The 17,892-nt window shown below is 36.8% G+C and overlaps 1 protein-coding gene across 1 annotated transcript in view; it reads left to right on the top strand.

Annotated features, from left to right (window-relative positions):
* Positions 1–17,892, top strand: part of HBS1L (HBS1 like translational GTPase) — a 65,470-nt gene that overhangs the window by 22,284 nt on the left and 25,294 nt on the right. Inside the window, exon 5 of the mRNA XM_052784424.1 lies at positions 13,654–13,762. Coding sequence (XP_052640384.1) covers positions 13,654–13,762 — 109 coding nt within the window. The remainder of the gene's footprint in view (positions 1–13,653; positions 13,763–17,892) is intronic.

Raw genomic sequence — 17,892 nt, 5'->3', positions numbered from 1 at the left:
CTTGATCAATATTAGCCTCTAATTTGGAGGAAAAAAACCCAAAGGAAAACCAGCACCTTGTTAATTGTTTTGCTTGGTTTTGATAAGTGTATATATTTTGCTTCATTATTTTACATTTAGTCCTAGTACAAATAGTACTATAAAAGGTGTATGTTCACTCAGCAAATTTCCTTTGAACAGATTGTGTGAAATGTTTAACTTTACCTAATTTACATGTGCAAAGGAGCACAATACATTTTTAATGCCTTTTGTTTCCAACCTGTCCTTTCTTAACATTTATTCTTTCCAATACATTAAAAACAATAGAAATCTGAACACATTTAACATTTTTATCTTCAAAGTAATTGTTCAGGTGGCTTCTAAATGTATGTATTAAACTATTTAAGATTCACAGCTTTTTAAAATAAACTCAGTTAATGTATCAATTTAACTTTTTACAAGGTTGTACATTTCCAGTAGCTGCTTAAGTTTTGGATATTAAGAGACTGGTTGGAATAGCAAAAGAGTAGGATTTTCAGCTTACAGTACCTTTGAGCTACGCTGTTTTGTAAAACCCTGTAAAATAGCATATCTTCTACTCTATCCGCCATGTTTTTAATACAGCTCTTTTGTAATCAGGGGCTTATCAGCTGCTAGGTGTGGAAGTTCTTCTGTAGTTTGGGCTCGTCAGCTATCAGAGGTACCTTTTGCATCATTCTGTCAGGTGTATTATTGGTTCATGTGAGCAAACGTTGTGTTTTTTTCTTTAAAAAATTTATTTACAGTACTTAGCTACTTATCTTAAGTAAAAGCATCCATGTGCACAGCTACAAATACTTGCTCTGAAAAAAATTCCCATTGTCTTGGGGGCACACGGGCAGAAACTGTTCTGCTAGACTGCCTTAAAAAGTGAGAGCACCTATTACATGTAACATGCTGGCTCCCATTTCACAGCTTATTCATGTTTCTTTGGAAGCTTTTTTCCCTCCAGAGTAAAAGGCGTTGCTTATTCACTGAGCTGGAGGCCTTGCATAGAACGTGACCATTTCTGCACAGCAGGCAACCTTGTAAAATGTCAGTCTTGTGTTTTACTGGTTTCATCTTCATTGGAGCATGCCTTCCAGCATCATTATTTCCATTCTGGTGAATACTGTCGGCTTTTTCCCTGTCAGTTTCCTCAATTTATTAAAATCACTCATGGTCAAGAAGCACAAGCACTAAATGTTTTTCTGTGACAGTTTGGAAAATGACTGTGTCTAATTTCTCTGGTCAAAATAATATCTTTTAATGATTTTTATTTTGGGATTTATAATAGCCCAACAGTTTTCACCATATTACAGTTTGGGTTTTTTTTGTTTGTTTGTTTGTTTTTTGTGTAGGCAACAACTTTTTGTTTGTGTTCTTGTATCTAATTGTAGTTTTCAATATAGAGTTGCTGTACTCTTTGGTACATTGTTTTTTATAAGAGTAAGTATGGTTCATGTAGAAAAAGTTCTGTAACTTTGTTCATCTTTGTACCTTAGTATCTTCTTCTTCAATAGCAATTTTCTGTCTTAATGGAAGCAAAGCAATGTCCTGAAGCAGTTCTTGTTGAGTTCAAGTCTCTGCTATGGTTATGGACCGTAGAATTTAACTAGCATTTAAGTATTTGTACCTAAAATGCAAGATAGGTCTGCTTAGAATTTCGTGTATGAACAAATACTGAACATCCCGCAAAGAAGATGGTTGTTTTTCAACTGAGGCTCAAGCCCAAAGCTGATTAGTAGTCTGTAGTGAAATAAATTTTAATTCAAGATTGTAGCTCACCAAAGTGCAAAAAACCCCCAAACCCGAAACTGTCAAGAGTCTGAACATTTACTGTGGTGTGGATTATATATATATATATATATACACACACACGTATCATCTACAGTTTCTGTTGGTTATAGTAAGGACTTTGTGCCTAGTTTTACCAGATCTGAGAAGTGCCCTAACTACTGGCTTGGGAATATGTCTCCATCTCTATTGATTAGGAGGTGGTAGGCATGGTGAGGATGATCAAGAAGTCAATTTTGTCATGATGCAAAGTAAAAATGCTTGAAATATGAACTGTTCCACATAATGTGCTTCCATCTTTTCAGTCTCCTTTCTGTTGGCAATCCTGTGCCACCATTCCTACTGTCTTTACCTTTAATGAAATTCTAATGCATACTGTCATTTCCTTTCACCTTCATTATAGGTAAGGCTTTCAAAATTGGAGTCTTTGGCTGACTTTATGTAAAATATGTAAGTAGAGTATGTCTATCTTTTGTCTTTTTAAGGAAGAGACCACAGACTAAAAGGGGACATTTCTGAGGATTTGCTATTTAATTACCATAACCTTGCAAGCAGAAATGCGAAAGTTAATGTCAGTCAGTGAGTCTGTCTCCCTTGTACTCATGAACAATTCCTGTTTTTTTGTTATTAAATGCATTTGTGTTGAATTTACAGTAAGGGGGTGTGTGTGTATACATAGTGTTTTCAATAATTGCTGTACTGCTGGACCTTTTTGATTTTGGGTTTGTTTATTTCCTTCTTTTAAACCATACTCAATCTGTTGAACATCTTTTGATTCTTTGAAATCATGTCTTACATAAGTTCCTAAACTGCCTTTTTCAGTAGCTTTTAAATTCTTGATAGATGATTAGGTTGTTCTTTTGGTCCTCTGAAGCCACAAATCTTCCACTCTGAAATCGGCACTGCCATCCCTGAAATCAAGGAGGGGCATCAAGTAGGTGTATTTTTCTTATACGGGGCTAACTTTGCAGAGAAATAAAAAAGTGAATGTGTGGACAAGTCAAAACTTGCAAATTTGACTGACTTTTAAGGAAAAAAATTCATTGATTCTCCCACAGATACGTCAGCTCTCTGGCCCAATCAGGGTCTAGTGTGGTTATAATTTCACCAGCAGAGTGGGAGAGTTGAGAATTCACAGAACCTAAATTAAGTAAGGTTTTAGCTTATCTTACCTTGAAGTTGTCACTGCACTAAAAGTTTGCAAAATACAATTTTCCAGAACTTATAAATGCTGAAAATACTTGCAGCTTCAACATACTTAATTGTACAGGACTAGTAAATAAAGTTTTTTTTTTTTCTTCTGCAACTTTAAAAGGCCACCTCGTTAAGCTTTTGGAGAAAGTTTGCAGAATGGTTGTGGAAGATTTGAACAGATGTAAGATGATTTTACTTTTTTGTATACTACCAGTTTGCTGGTATGCTTTTCTTGTTCACTCTTCTTATATTTAAACTTCTCTTTCATACTGAAGTAATTTTGGTGCATAAATAGAAGTTGTGCATCAGGAAAGCTTTCTTTTGCAAAATGCCTTGCACTCCTGCAATACAATCAACAGGAATGTACTTGCATAGGTAACGTCAACATGTAAAAGGCATGGTGGTGTTTCTGAATTACCTGGATGATGTGCAGGCAAATAGCACCATCCTCTGGCATTATAATATTAGTTAAGAATTAAACCTGAAATTGCTCTCTAGTTATTTTTGGAAATTCAATGTAATTGTAATAGAATGTACATGTTGTACTTTCAGTTTTACATACTCATTTTGGGCCAGGGTTTTAACAGAAATTCTGGTAATTTGCATGGACTCTGTGTATTCTGTTCAATTCAGTGACTGGCTAAAGAGGATATCTTTTTAGGGTTATCCTGCCCATAGTGCTGACTCTGCTCTTTACATGACCATTTATGGTAGGAAGTTGCATTTCAGAAATATCAGACTGAGCTTTTTCTAAATCTCGGTGAAAGACAATTCACAGTCATTTAAGAAAAATTCGTTGAATTAGAAAACACCACCAACGACTTACGGTTGTGTATGTGTGGGAGAGTAAAGGTGTTGTTACAGAACAACTGCAAATGTCTAATAAATTATTTTTACAGCAGATTGTAGCTTCAGTTACGGATTGAGAAGGAGCATCGTTGGCATTGCTAGAGTGCGAAGCAATATACCTCCCACAAATAAGATTTCAGTAGTTCCAGGATGAGTTGTACTGAGTTATGATTATGTGAAGGACTGGATTTTAGTCCATTTAACTGTAAGTGGTAGGCATGAGAAATACCGCAAGGACATTCTTTTCAAAAACTTGACGGATGAGAAAGTCACTGTTTTTATTGTTGTGAATTCCGATTGGACCTTTACATGTTTACGTATCAGAAACATCAAAAGGAGGCAGCTGATGTTTGTGTAATCTCTAGAAGAAAACAGACACCCCTCCCCAGTCTGCCTTTCTGTACAGCAGATCTCTGTTCTTTTACACGGGAGGCGTGCGCTTAGTGAAACTGGAAATCTTGAGAGTTTTACTCTGGTGACAGTGCCTTTCTTTCCCCTAATATATTAACTGTGAATGTAAACTAGACCAATTATCCATGTTTCTGGAAAGACCATACCAATGGTCTACATATATAGCTGAACTATACATTCCTTTGTTGACCTGTGTTGCTTAAACATAACTTCTTAGAGACAGATGCTGATTGGAATGTCGTATTAAGCATCCAGATATCAAGACATACAAGTTTAATTTGCTAAAACACTGAATGCTTCCAGTTGTAATAGAGGTCAGTAAAAAGTTTTATATAAAAATATATATTATACCATTCTCTGAGATATTAGGTTTCTGTGGGACATCAGATATTCTAAATTAAATGAACGCCATTCAATGGAATGATTGAAATAGAGTCACAGAGAAAAAATAGCTTTAATAGGTACCATTAATTTTGTGCTGTTTGAGTATTTGAATACACGTAACTTGACTAAGTCCTGATGGCCAGAAAAGTTCCATGGGAAGGTGTTTGCTTCTGGTAAGAAGAGCAAGAGAACACAGCAGTAGCTGAGTGCTGTATTCTGTATCATTTGACTTCAGTCGGGGAGGAAGTGTTGGTGGCAAGAGAAATAGTGAGACTCCAGAAATTTTGGCTAAGTGCCGGGCAGGAAAGAAAATGTGTTATTGCCTTATTCTAACACATTCCAGCCCATCCGCTTCAACCTGATCTAATGTCAGTGTCTGTGTCCTGATTCTCTAATTTAGTAGTGTTCCAGTTTTTTTGCTTAATTCCTGTTTGTGTCCTAGACACAACATTTCCTCATGTAATTCCAAGTTTTTCACTGCAGTTCCATTTTTTCCACTTTATCATTCCAAATCCCTCATCTAGCTATTCCCAGTTTCCTACCTATTCTCCAGTCATTGGCCATGATTATTTTCCACATTCATTTTTTTCCACCCATAGTTTGTGTTCATTTTCAGTTCTGATACTCTTCTGCTTCCTTTGTTCATGTTTAGCTCTGCATATAACTTGTCCCTCTTCTTTACACGCAGTTTTTCCCCAAGTTAGGTTGTTAACTAATGTCAATTTTTTCATGGTCACTGCAGCTCTCATTTCATCTTCTCTGCTTTATTGATTTTCATTCTTGTAGTCCTTGTCTGTTTTTGATAATCTGCTTGTATTGCTGCTTGCCAGCGCTCACTATACTGTTAGTTTTTTCTCTTGCTCCCAGTTTTCTTTACTTTTTGTGATTATCTGAGGCAGATTCATGCCTCCAGTTTACTGATGTGGTAGGAAACTACGAAGACCACAGGAGAGGTAGGATTTGCTCTCAGATGACACAACTGAGTCCAGCCTGGTCATAAATAGCCACAGCAGCTACGTATTGAATGCTGATGATGCTTTTTGGGGATTTAGTTGTTAAAACTTAAGCCATAAAAGCATGTGCAAACTGTTTTCTATGGCCTAATTGAGTGGATTTTCAGAAGGTGAAAAGATCATTTGAAGGATTTAATTTATGCAAGTAATATTTTCTTCAGGTGCCTTTGAAAATAAACCGTTTTGTCTGATCTTTTATCTTCCAGTTTCCTTGTTCTCCCTGTCTGGAAGGAAAAAAAAAAAGTCAGTCCCAGGCAGGTACCTCACTTGAACAAATTAATTTTGGACTAAAGAGTTCAAGTTGCTGGAAGTGGCAAGCATTGAAAGTAAAGCCTGAGCTATAAGAAGTGCCGGCTAACTGTAACAGGCGAGGCTGCCAGCCCTTCTGGTTGTGCCTGCTGCATATCCAGTTGTTGCACCTGCATGTAGTGAAGCAAACTGTTTCTGGAACTTCAGTCTTGGGGTAGCAAGTTGTGCTGTTTCTGTGTTGTGGGCCACAGACAACTGGCCCATCTTGGAGATACTCTGGAATATCACTCAACAGCCTGCTGTATCCCTCCTCCCTCCTGCTGTATCAAACCTTAAAAACGAAACAAAAAATTCTTGTAGTCACATGCAAGTAGACTTCTTTTCCCAGCATTTTTCAGTGAAAATGCCTACTCCCAGTTTATGGAAAAAAAAAAAAAAAAAAAAAAGGTCATATTCACCATCTAAAACTTTGTAGAGAAGGTAATAGTTATAACAATAAGACAAAGTTACCTGGAAAACCCCTGACTGTGGTTTCTATTAGGAAATAACCTTTCTTTTAAAAAGAAAAAGTTCAGTGTTCTTGTTTGGAGAATTGTTTTCAGTAGTATCTTTAGAATGGCTGTGTCTCAGCACTGCGGGGTGACTTAGCAAGTTGCCTTTTCTATTATTTTGGACTGTTGCATTATTTTCGTAAGTGCTGTGGATGATCGGTAGCATCCATTTGTATGTTGCGGTTCATAGTAGTATAATGGCATGCGTTTTTCTAAAAATGTGTATTTTGAACTCTATAATTTAAATACTAAAGTAACATTTTATTTTGAATTTTTTTCACATGCGACATTTTTCTAAGAGCTAGGTGGTGTTTCTTTGCTATGAGAGGTGCTCCTTGGAGGGCTGCTGATGTTTCTAGGATCATAGAAGAGTGGGAGACTTTTCTAAATAATTTAATTTTTCCTTTCCCAATTATCCTGTATTGCTTTCTATATTTGCATAAGAAAGGATTTCTGTATGTTGAACTTCTCACACGTGCAGCAGACTTTGTCACTGATCTGTTACATCCAAAGAAATTTAAATGATGGGCTATAGGGATGAGTGCACGGCAAATTATATGCAGGCAGAATGTTTTAAGGGTTAGCGAACTGTGTAAATTTAGGACGTCTGGGATGTTCTAAGTTCAGTAGTTGTGTTATGTACTGGTAGGACGTGATTGAGAGTCCTGGCCTTCTGATATTCCCAGCACTGTGATGTGTTGATAATACTAATACTCAGTACCACTGCCACTGAAGATCCAGTATGCTCTCTGGCAAGCTTAACTAAAATGTGCTGCAAGTTGCTGCTGTGTCCCACAGCATTTTGTAGAATATATGAGTGTCAAATAATTCAGTTGAATTATTAAAAAAAAAAGAAAAAAAATTTTCAGTAGTATATCTCTGACAACAAATTTTTATATTCCCTCCTGTTATTGTTTTTCCTATGTGCTGTGAAATTTGAAGGGAGAAAAATACAATTCTGCTGTTTTTAAGGCAAGTTAAAAGTTTTAATTAAAGGCTAGAAGCTCGCAAGGTTTATGGCATAAATAGAAGGATATACGGTTTGAAATTTGTCAGCTGGGGTTTGTTATAGTCAAAATGTTCAAATAGCTGATTACAATGATGGATATATTAGATGTTAATGTAAACCTGCATACATGTGGGCAAACAGGTGATGCATGCTTCTGAGCATGAAATTGTATGTAATCAGGCTGGCATCTGTGCATCTGTTTGTCTCGTGTAGTCCATATTTGGAATATTTTCACAATTGTAAGGCCTTAAAATTAGTTTAAAATCATAGCACAGCATATAGGAAGGGAAGTATTATCTTGATAGAGGCCTCAGTTATTAAATCTTCTTTTCAGACAGATTCTGCGTCTTGTCTGTGCTTCTGTTGTTACTAATACACTCAATAGTTGCACTGCCAGTAATGTATGCAAAAAATACATTGCTTTTTTTAATCAGTGAGTCACGAAACATACTTGGAACAAGCTCATGACATGGTGCACAGAACCAGCACAAAAAGAGTGCACTCTCTTTTTTCTTTTATGCAATTGGTGGCTGTTGCTGTATAATCGGTAGATAAAGGTGTAAGTGGCTTGCTTGTGGTTACATAGAAAGTCTGCAGCAGAGTAAGGGATGCAAACCGTATCTTCTAGATCAGAAGGCATGGTGTTTCATGTATATTTTTCCATGGCAGTGCTGGTTTAGACAGTGCTAGGAGGACCTGCTCAAGTAAATTAATTCTGTTATTAAGTGTCAATAGCATCTAGGCTCCCCAGCCCCATTCAAAATTGAAATAGCATGCAGCTGCCTTTTTTTAAGTGCTCATACCACTTTTGAAAATAGAAGAATCAATATAAACCAAGTAAAAACTTCAAAAGCATGTAAATGCCTTAAAGTTTTAAAGAAAAAGAAACTGCAGTTGGCCACAGTTAATTAACACATCATTCCCTTGGAGGTGCATTCCTTTGCCTGTGCTGGTACACCGCTAGCAGTTGTTTTGTGTGTAGACATGGATTTATTTAAATGGGATTGCCATCTGAAAAAGCATGGACTCAAGACATGCCTAACGTGTTGACATTCTTCCTTTCTTGTTTTTCAAGCTGAATTCAGGCATATTAAAAATCTGGTTCATCTTATCAGAAGCAGGCTTCTTTGTGCAATGGTGTACTTGAGCTTAAAGTTTCAGTGCCATTATACAGTTTGATGAGGGGAAGACAAATTGGGAGGAGAAGCCACTATGTATAGGAATCAAAACCAGTGGCATTTTGTTTCTATTGTTGAAGAGGTATGGCCATCTGAATGAAGCCAGTGTGGATTTAGATACGCAGTGCTAGTGTGCATTTCTTCAATATGCCAATATCCCTGCTTCACTTGGTATCAGCATGTCTTTCTTGAGATGGTGGTTGTTTAACAGACTCCTGTTGTTTTTATGCGCCTCTAAACTACCTGGGAACAGAGTAGACTGACAGTCAACTCTTCCAAGAACTGAAACATAACTTCCATACCTCCAACAGAATTAGAGAAAAGACCAATTTTTATCTTCTTCTTACTTTCAATGTAAGTATATAAACGAAATAAAACTGAAAAAAGAACTTCTTAAGCCTGTTATGTATGATAAAGAAGCCAAAATAATCTCTTGATTTGTTTTTTTGAATCTTTTACAGGTACTCCTTACAACCATTTTTACAAAGGAAATCCAAAATCTAGGGGGTTGCTTACAGTAAAGGAAGGTGATTGACTGTATCCATACACTTTTGCTATTCCAGCTTGAACACCCAGAGAGAGTGTTTTCATTTTTAAAGACTGTCCCTATGTTTTACTTGCTTCCTGCATATATATGTGTCTGTGTCCTGTTTATCAGTCTGCAAATAACTTTATTGTGCCATCAGATTTTGGGGTTGTACTTTTAATAATTTTGAAGTTACGGCAGGTGTCATTAGTAATACTTTTTGACTAAATCAAAAGGCCTTTAAGTCAGAAGACCAACTGGCAGTCACAGGAAGGGTAAAAACGAAGAGAAGAATAATGAAGGGAAGAGAGCTTTGATGTTAAGTTGTCACACACTGCCATAGTTGTACTGGAGTAATGTCAGTGCAAGTCTGTCCCTTTTGGTATTAGGCTCATCCTAATTTAATACTGAGACAAGGTGCATCAGTGCATGTTCTGTTTTGTAATAGTGTTTGACTTGTAGCTACAGTATGCTTTAGTCTAGGTACTCTGTCAGTGCAGTCTAAATACCAAATACCTGTCTGAAAACTGCTTAAAATAGGCTAGAAGTTTTGGTTTTTAAACATTCTGAATTGAGAACTATTATGCTGACAAGCTTTTACATTTTTATAATTGATGAATGTATACTTTGTTTTCATGGAAGGAAAATTTCTTTAATTTTCCTAGTGTTAAGTTAGTGAATTGCCAGAATTTTTATGGAGTGTCCTCTTCAGTAAAATCTCTTCTCTGCAATTTGACACCATTGGCCAATCAGTGAATTTACTTGCATGTAATCCACTCTTATTTTTACTTTCTGCAATGCTAGAGTAGTGAAATGTAGCAAGGAGCTATTGGGGCTTCTTCAGGAGTTTTGAAAGATATGTCTGTCTTTTGGGTTTTTTATGTATACTCTTCATTTAGGAAACATATTGTCATTGAATTACTTAGGTATGTGTTTAAGAATGTCCAAATGGGAGTAGGCATGAAGAACTTTATGAAGCTTTTCTTGGCAAAAATTTATATATTCTTTATATCCTTTCCCTTAAGAGGTTGATTTTCTTCACAGCTGCTCTTGTCCTAATCAGATTGGGATTACTGCAGCTACACTTTTCCAGGTTTGTAGTGCACTTCAGTTTCCATAGGATACTCTGCTTGTTGATTAAGAAGTGTTTTAAGAATCATATCAGCATTGTGCATTGACTTCCTTTTAGTTCCAAGGTGCAGTTTAAGGATTTGCATATGATCTGTTAAGTGCTGAATAGCTTTTGCTTTGCCTGACAAAGCAGATAAGAATTTATCATGTGGCTTTTTTCAGTGCCCTATGGATTAGATAGTGGAGTATACTCCTTTCCTGGCCTTGTGTCATTTGTAATGAAGCCCATAATTATTAATCTTTAATGGTGCCTGCAGTGCACAATGCGCTGCTTGAATGTTGAAGTCAGAAAATTATATTTGACGCTTCTGTCAGTAGTGTTACTAATAATCTTGTGTTGTCTTTGCATCTATTTGAATGTCACCATTCCAGGATTCTCTTCTATGGTTTGGTTTGTCTTTACGTGATCCTGGTCTGCTTCCTTGTTGTGCCTATACTGAAGTATTGGAGCTTTATAAAAATAAATAATTAAAGAAAAAAACCCCACCCAAACTGTCAGTGCTGTTGATGGACAATTACTTTACTTTTTCTTGCTCTTTGTAATTTTATTTTTGTACCTGTTGTGGTGTAACTCCAGCCAGCAACTAAGCACCACACAGCCACTTGCTCGCTCCCTTCCACCCCTCCCCCCAGTGGGATGGGGGAGAGAATTGGGGAAAAAAACCCCAGTAAAACTCATGGGTTGAGATAAAGACAGTTTACTAGGACAGAAGGGAAAAAAAAAATAATGGTAATAAAATGACAATAATAATAATAAAAAAAAATATTGGCATATACAAAACAAGTGATGCACAATGCAGTTGCTCACCACTCGCCAACTGATACCCAGTTAGTTCCTGAGCAGTGATCCCCCCAGGCCAACTCCCTCCACTTTATGTACTGGGCATGATGTCACATGCTATGGAATACCCCTTTGGCCAGTTTCAGTCAGCCATCCTGGCTGTGTCCCCTCCAAACTTCTTGTACCCCTCCAGCCTTCTTGCTGGCTGGGCATGAGAAGCTGAAAAATCCTTGACTTAGTCTAACCACTACTTAGCAACAACTGAAAACATCAGTGTGTTATCAACATTCTTCTGGCACTGAATCCAAAACATAACGCTGTACCAGCTACTAGGAAGAAAACTCTATCCCAGCCAAAACCAGGACAGTATCTTCTTTGAACTTTTAGTGTTTCCTAATATCTAGTTTTAAATTTCTGCGTTTTCTGAGTCAAATAGTTGATTCATTGAATGTATTTTGTCTCCTTGCACATTTAACTTTGAATCAGTGTCAAACATCCCAACAGTATTTGTACAGAGTGAAGCTTAATTTCTGAATTGATTAGAGAAGATGTATTTTGTAAAACCTTTGACTTGCTTTTGGATCATAAGTAGCAAATATTGCTAAGAGATTGCAAGTTATTTTCAAGTTATATGGTATGAATTGTTATCTTGGTGTCTTTCAACTAACCTCATTTCAATTTCCTTGTTTTTTTTGTAATTTTTAGTTCCTAGCAGCCAGATTTCAAACATGGTATTTTCTGAGAAATAACTGTAATTCAGCTTTCAAATGACATTTAAAGCATTCATGTTTAACTGGCAGTTGAAAGTGATGGCTGCTTGAAAATTGTTAGAATTGAAGTGGGGAAAAAACATACCAAGTTGGCAACAAAAGTAATGTAATTTTTACTGTAACTGAAGTGATTATTAAAAAAAATGCTGTAGGTGATCTATGTAGGAGCTTGAAGATGAAACAAAATATTTGTGCTTAACTAGTAGTCCTTGTCCAGTGATCCGAGAATTTCATATTCTGAATCTTCAGTATCTGTTTGTCAGTTACATAATTTTATGATTATTGTAAACCATGATTTGTGCTGTTGCCTTTATTTCTCTTACTGTTTTGCCTTATTTACAGTGTACTTGGTATGCAACTATTAATAATACACATACAGACTATTTCTTCCAGAGATGTCCAGGTGGCATATAAATAAAATATCAGCAGATAAGACAAATGAGGGAGATGAAGACCAAGTCATCAGTTAAATAAGAATGTCTCAATCTGTAGTGTGATTGTTTAGAAAAAGTTGCACAACAGCTTTTTTGGTATGCTATTATAGACATGTCTGTGGTATTCTGTTTCCTTACCTGAAATCTTCAGCAGCATTGACCACAACTTTATATATAACCTGTAAAGCAATATGATTCTGTGGTTTTAAAGGTGTAGGTGTCATACTTTAGAACGCAGGAGTTAACCTAAGTGAGTAGGACCAAGTGACTCCAACAGTTCATCTTACAGTAGTAATCTAAAATACTTAAAAGATTAACTTGTTATTCAAAATAAGTTTTCACTTGACTCTGACTATCCGAATTGGGCTGTTACTGGAGGAGTAGCGTCATTTTTCTATTTTTGAGATACAGCTGTAGGTGAAAATTGTTTAAAACTTGCAGCTTCATTCTGAATTCATGTTATTGTTTTGCTTTCCTGTGTGTAAAACATCCTTCATAACACAAGGTACAGCTGCTGTCACTCAAGCTGTAAAGCTGGGAATCTCTTTCCTTGAAGGGAGAAGGGATCCTGACATATTAAAGAGGGAATTGTGGAAAGAAAAGAGCTAGTTTACTACTTTTATTTAAACTCCTCCTCACCAGCGTAATTTTTTTTTTTACAGCTTGACAAGAAACTAATAGCACTGTAGTGCTATTAGTTGTGAAACTAGTTTCACAAAATTAAGAATGAACCTTACTGTAATTGTGTTTTCATTTAAGTTATGGTAAAAATGGATACCTTGAAAGTAATTAAGTTACTCAATACTGGTAATTATTTCTAAATAACCTTTAAATTAGCTAGCTTTTGGGTATTGCTTGCCTTCTTCAGTGTAATTCAGTACGAGACAACTCTGTTTCCAGGTTTCAGGGAAGGCCTGGTAGCCCACACATAGCTTGTGCTGCTGCTGGCAGTACCCGAGGTAGACATATTTTTTTACCTTACAATAGCATTGCGGCTCAACAATGTTAAGGCAAAAGAAAAACTCTAAATAGTATTAACCTAATCAGCTAGTGAGCAGCTGCAAAGCGTTTCTTCATCCTCGTATTGCATGAAATGCTGCAGGCATCCTGCAGAACTGCTGTGAGTAAAGGTTTTGAATGGTGTAGGTGTCATGTCAATGCTTGGAAATAAAGATGACATTTTCACACTAAATACAACTGTTTGTAGATTATTTTGAATAAATATGTAATATATGCAAGAAAGACACTGAAGTGTGAGAATGCATCATCACAGACTGGTACCTTTGGGTTGAAGAGAAGTAATGTAACTTGTTAAACTTTATATTTAACACCTTTTAGTCACAACCTTAAGTTCAAACTTACTTTTTGTCTATTACTAGGAAAAACAAGGGATTCCCAGTCAGCCAGAATGGAATCTGAAATTGTGCCAAATATTACCAAAATGACAGTGTCTGGAAAGAAACAATCTATGGGATTTGAAGTTCCATGGTAAGCCAAGCCCTTGTACATCAAGGTATATCAGCAGCTCTTCTTTCAGACTGATGCACCTGTAGCAAGTTTTCTTCTTCTTTTTTTCTATTTTTTACAGCAGTTTTAGCGTCACTCTCCAGAACTAACCATCTCAGCTTCTTGTTTGACTCAGAATTACTTTCAGAAGATGGTACCTCACGTTTTGAGTTTAACAAATCCTTTCACTATGAATAGTGCAGAGAGGTATCAGCTAGTCAGATTATTTAAACATCCGCTTCATAGAATACTGAACTTTCTTGGGGTTCGTTTATTTTAAATTTAGTTCTCTAAGTGGAATTATGAAATCAATAAATCTTAACTGTAATTGCTTGTTCTTCAAAGGAAGTAATACATTTAAGAATAATTTATGGGGAAAACAATCACTTATGGTTAAACTTTGCCTTCCTCTGCAGCTTGTATTAACTTTAACAGGTGTCCAGGGTACAACTGTTGCAGAGAAGAAATCAGTCCTCCTTATGCTTTAGCTAAATTGGAGTGGTTGAGCAGTAGTTCTAATTTTATCCTGACTTGGAACTGTTGGGGGGTTGTCTTGTGAGAGCATGAAAACAGACATCTGGATCAGTCTACCTACAACAGTAGCCAGCAGTGAATAAATATATAAGGACAGGGCATGCGTGTTGGGAATACAGTCTGTGAAATGTCATTATGTCTAGCATTCTGTGGCTCCCCATCATTTTTTTTTTTTTTAAATTAGGCTGTTTCTATAAAGAATGGTTAATAGATTTTTCTTACCTGAATGTGCTTATTCTGTTTTTGAACCCAATCTTACGATAGCCACCTAATCTGTGGCAAGAAAATCATGGTTCATCCTCAGGAAAAAAATTCACAAGTGTAAGCAGTGCCAACATCCCCACTTCATCCTGCAGTGTTTGCAGTTCTGATCTGGAGAGTGTTTTGGGGAGTGAGAGGGCAGCATGGTCTTTATTTTACAGTATCTTGTGCATGTTTGATAACTGAGTGGAAAGCAAGCAGTTGCATCTACTTAGTCTCTTAAGCACATTTAATACAAGGTGTGAAGCTGATGTTATTATACCCTTTACACTGCTAAATGCCATTGCTAAGAGGCATCACTTTCATTCAGCTATTTAGATGCAATAAGCACCAAATGAAAAATTTCTGGGCCTTTCAAAATCCTCTTTCTGTGCTGAGATTTGCAATATATAAAAGGGAACATGACTTCCGCTTCCCAGCCATGGCTCTACTAATGAGTGACTCTGGGTGTGACAACTGGACTTGATCACAAAATTCCTATCAACATCATGGCACCTTCATCTTTGGTGTTTCTACTACAGTTCTTACAAGTTGGAGTTTTTTGTGGGGGCTTTTGTGGATTAAATTAATTTGGATAGAAGTTTATAAAAAGAAAGGAATCTTAAGTGAGTGAAAAAGATCTGCCAGCTAGTCCTGGATAGTAGTGATTGAATTTTTTAGCTGTAATAATGACTATTTAAAATGTTTGTTTATAAAAAAGAGCAAATACAGAATTTTGTATCTGATACTTACTTAGCAACTGCCACACCTTGTGTATGTATGCCTGCTCCATAGGGAAGGAGGAGATAAGAAGAACGCTTCCTCATCTGTAGACTGGAGTAATTCCTGGATAGGCTAGTGATGACTCAGTCTCTGAGGAAAGATGGTTGGCTCTAACATGGTTCTCAGCAACTCTGCCTCTCTTCAGGGACCCTGAAATAGTTTGTATCATGCTTGCTTCCAGTTTAGTGACATACTATTTTTTGTGACAGAAAAAATTAAGCCTTCAGGACCTGCTGGTAATCCCTTTAGATAAATCCTCAATATTGTGAAGACATTTTTTAATTCACCTCACTTACTTAGTGGTACCGCTGAAATACTAATTGAGAACAAGCCTCTTCTGCTGTAGAAATTGGATGCACATTAGGAACTTAGCTTTAAGTGGGAGAACTAGGTAAGAAGTGGAGCAATTTGTAAAAGAGCATGAGATTTGGAGCACAGCTAATCAATGAATATGGAAGAACGCACAATTTCAAATTGTAAAGTTATCTGCACGTCTAAAGACCCCTGCTTCAAGGAGTCTGTGATGGCCTCCTTTCTTCTTTTGTCCTACAGGGCACTGTGGAGGCAGTGGCAAGGCACTAGGACCTTGACATGAAGAATGGGGGAGGAGGCCTTGACCATATTTTCATCATATTTTTCCTTCTTTGCTGTAGGACAGTGGCATTTGCTCTCCTGTTTCTTTTCCTAACAGTTGGAGCTTGGACCAGCTCCTTTCCACAGACTCTGTGTAAAGTCTGTGCTAAATATATTGTGGTTAGCTGAAGCACTACCTTGTCTTGCAACTTTGTAATGACTTTGTATGCATCCATTTCTAAACTTGAAAAACAAAGCACAATGTGAACCCCTACCTCAACTCCATAAGTATCAGAGGTTGGGTTTTTTCTTCTGCAGTTACCTTCTGGGTTATTGACAGCATAAGGATGAGTTGTCAGGGAACAGAATGAATCTGTTTATTAACACCTAAGAAAGGGTCGTTCTTTTGACTCTCTTCAGACCCTTTTTATGTTATTGTTGCATTGATAAACGTACTGCAGAGGGTTTATAATAACATGGATTTCTAAGTACATAGTTTATGTCACTGACCAAAGGCACAGTGTTATAAATTATTCATAGCAGTTTGGATTCTAAACCACCTGTTACTATGCCGCATATTCTCACCCCCAAATATTTGTATGGTTTTGATGCAGACACCATTAGAAGGTGATTGTATAGTATGTATGAACTAGTTTTTGTTGTCACCTTTTATGGGATCTTAAAGGTAATTCATGGACCATGGTTTTTAAAACCAGGGGCCTAGCGTTAGCAAAAATAACCATTCTTTGACTAGCTATTCAGTCTTTATGATTCAGTCTTGTTACGAGGTATGACCTCATAATAATAAATGAATCTTATTTAAAATGAATGGATTATTAGAAGTCATTAATTGCTTTGAGCATTGATTGCCTTTGTTGCTGGGTGTTCTTAGTGGGATTGTCTACAGAAAATGGAGTTTGCTTACTTTTGACAAACTGTTTTTCTGATGCTCTAGCAAAACTAACTTACCAGGCTTTTTCTTCCTGTTAAGTAATGAAGGAAGCCAGAAGTTGTGAGCAAAAAAGGGTGATTATTTTAACCAGCCTGACCAATATTGTGTAATTAATAATTCTGAAAGGGGAAATAAATGTAGACATTCCTGTAATGACTGTAAGTACTCCGAAAGAGTCGGTTGTATAAAAATAATTCACTAAGTGTCCAGACTAGAAGATTGAAAATAATGTTTAAAAGCTGAATTGTGCAGAGTTCATCTTCAGCAGATAAGCTTTCAGGTTCTTCTTTGAATGCATGGTGGTGTGAACTTTTCAACAGTTGTGTGAGATTGAGTGTCTTCTAACATGTCTTACAACAACATATGTTGTATTTCTTAATTTTCCCCAGAAAACAGTGATGTAACCATAACATTTTACTCGGTTTACTCTTGCAGTTCTTGTTGGCAAGGTAACATAGGAAGTTTCTGGTATGGCAGTTTTAATTTTGACTAAATGTTGGGCCTTGCCAGGCTTTTGTATGTCTGCTGATTTCCTAAAAAAAAAAAGCAAGCTGTGGTAAGCTCTTCTGACATTTGTGCCTCAATTGCTGGCAGTCAAGCTTTCTTGAGTACATGACCTCAGTGCACATACAAGGTGCGTAATGGTTCTCTCCTTTGAAAGAAGTCAAGAGTTGCTTAATGGCTCCACGTTAGCAGCTAGCAGTGATGTGGCAGACAGGCACAGATGTCAGCAAACTGAGAATCTTGGTAGTTTCATCAAGTTCTCATACAAAGACACAAGCAATTGGTTAGGAGTGCGCTTCCTCCAAATATAAATTTTTCTTGATATGGTGGCTCAACATAACTCAGGCCAAGTTGGAACTTTGCTACCGAAGATGCTTGCTAATGCAATTGACTTGTTTATACCCTCAACTGCCTGCACTAGCAACATGCTAGGTACTAGTATGCTATCCTATATGCTCTGTCTTCTGACAGAAATTTTCAATTCAATAATATTGAAAAATCTCTGTGGAAAAGGCTTACTCAAAAG

The sequence above is a fragment of the Harpia harpyja genome, chromosome 4, assembly GCF_026419915.1.
Source record: "Harpia harpyja isolate bHarHar1 chromosome 4, bHarHar1 primary haplotype, whole genome shotgun sequence".
NCBI lineage: Eukaryota > Metazoa > Chordata > Aves > Accipitriformes > Accipitridae > Harpia > Harpia harpyja.
This window is presented reverse-complemented; position numbering and strand designations above follow the sequence as displayed.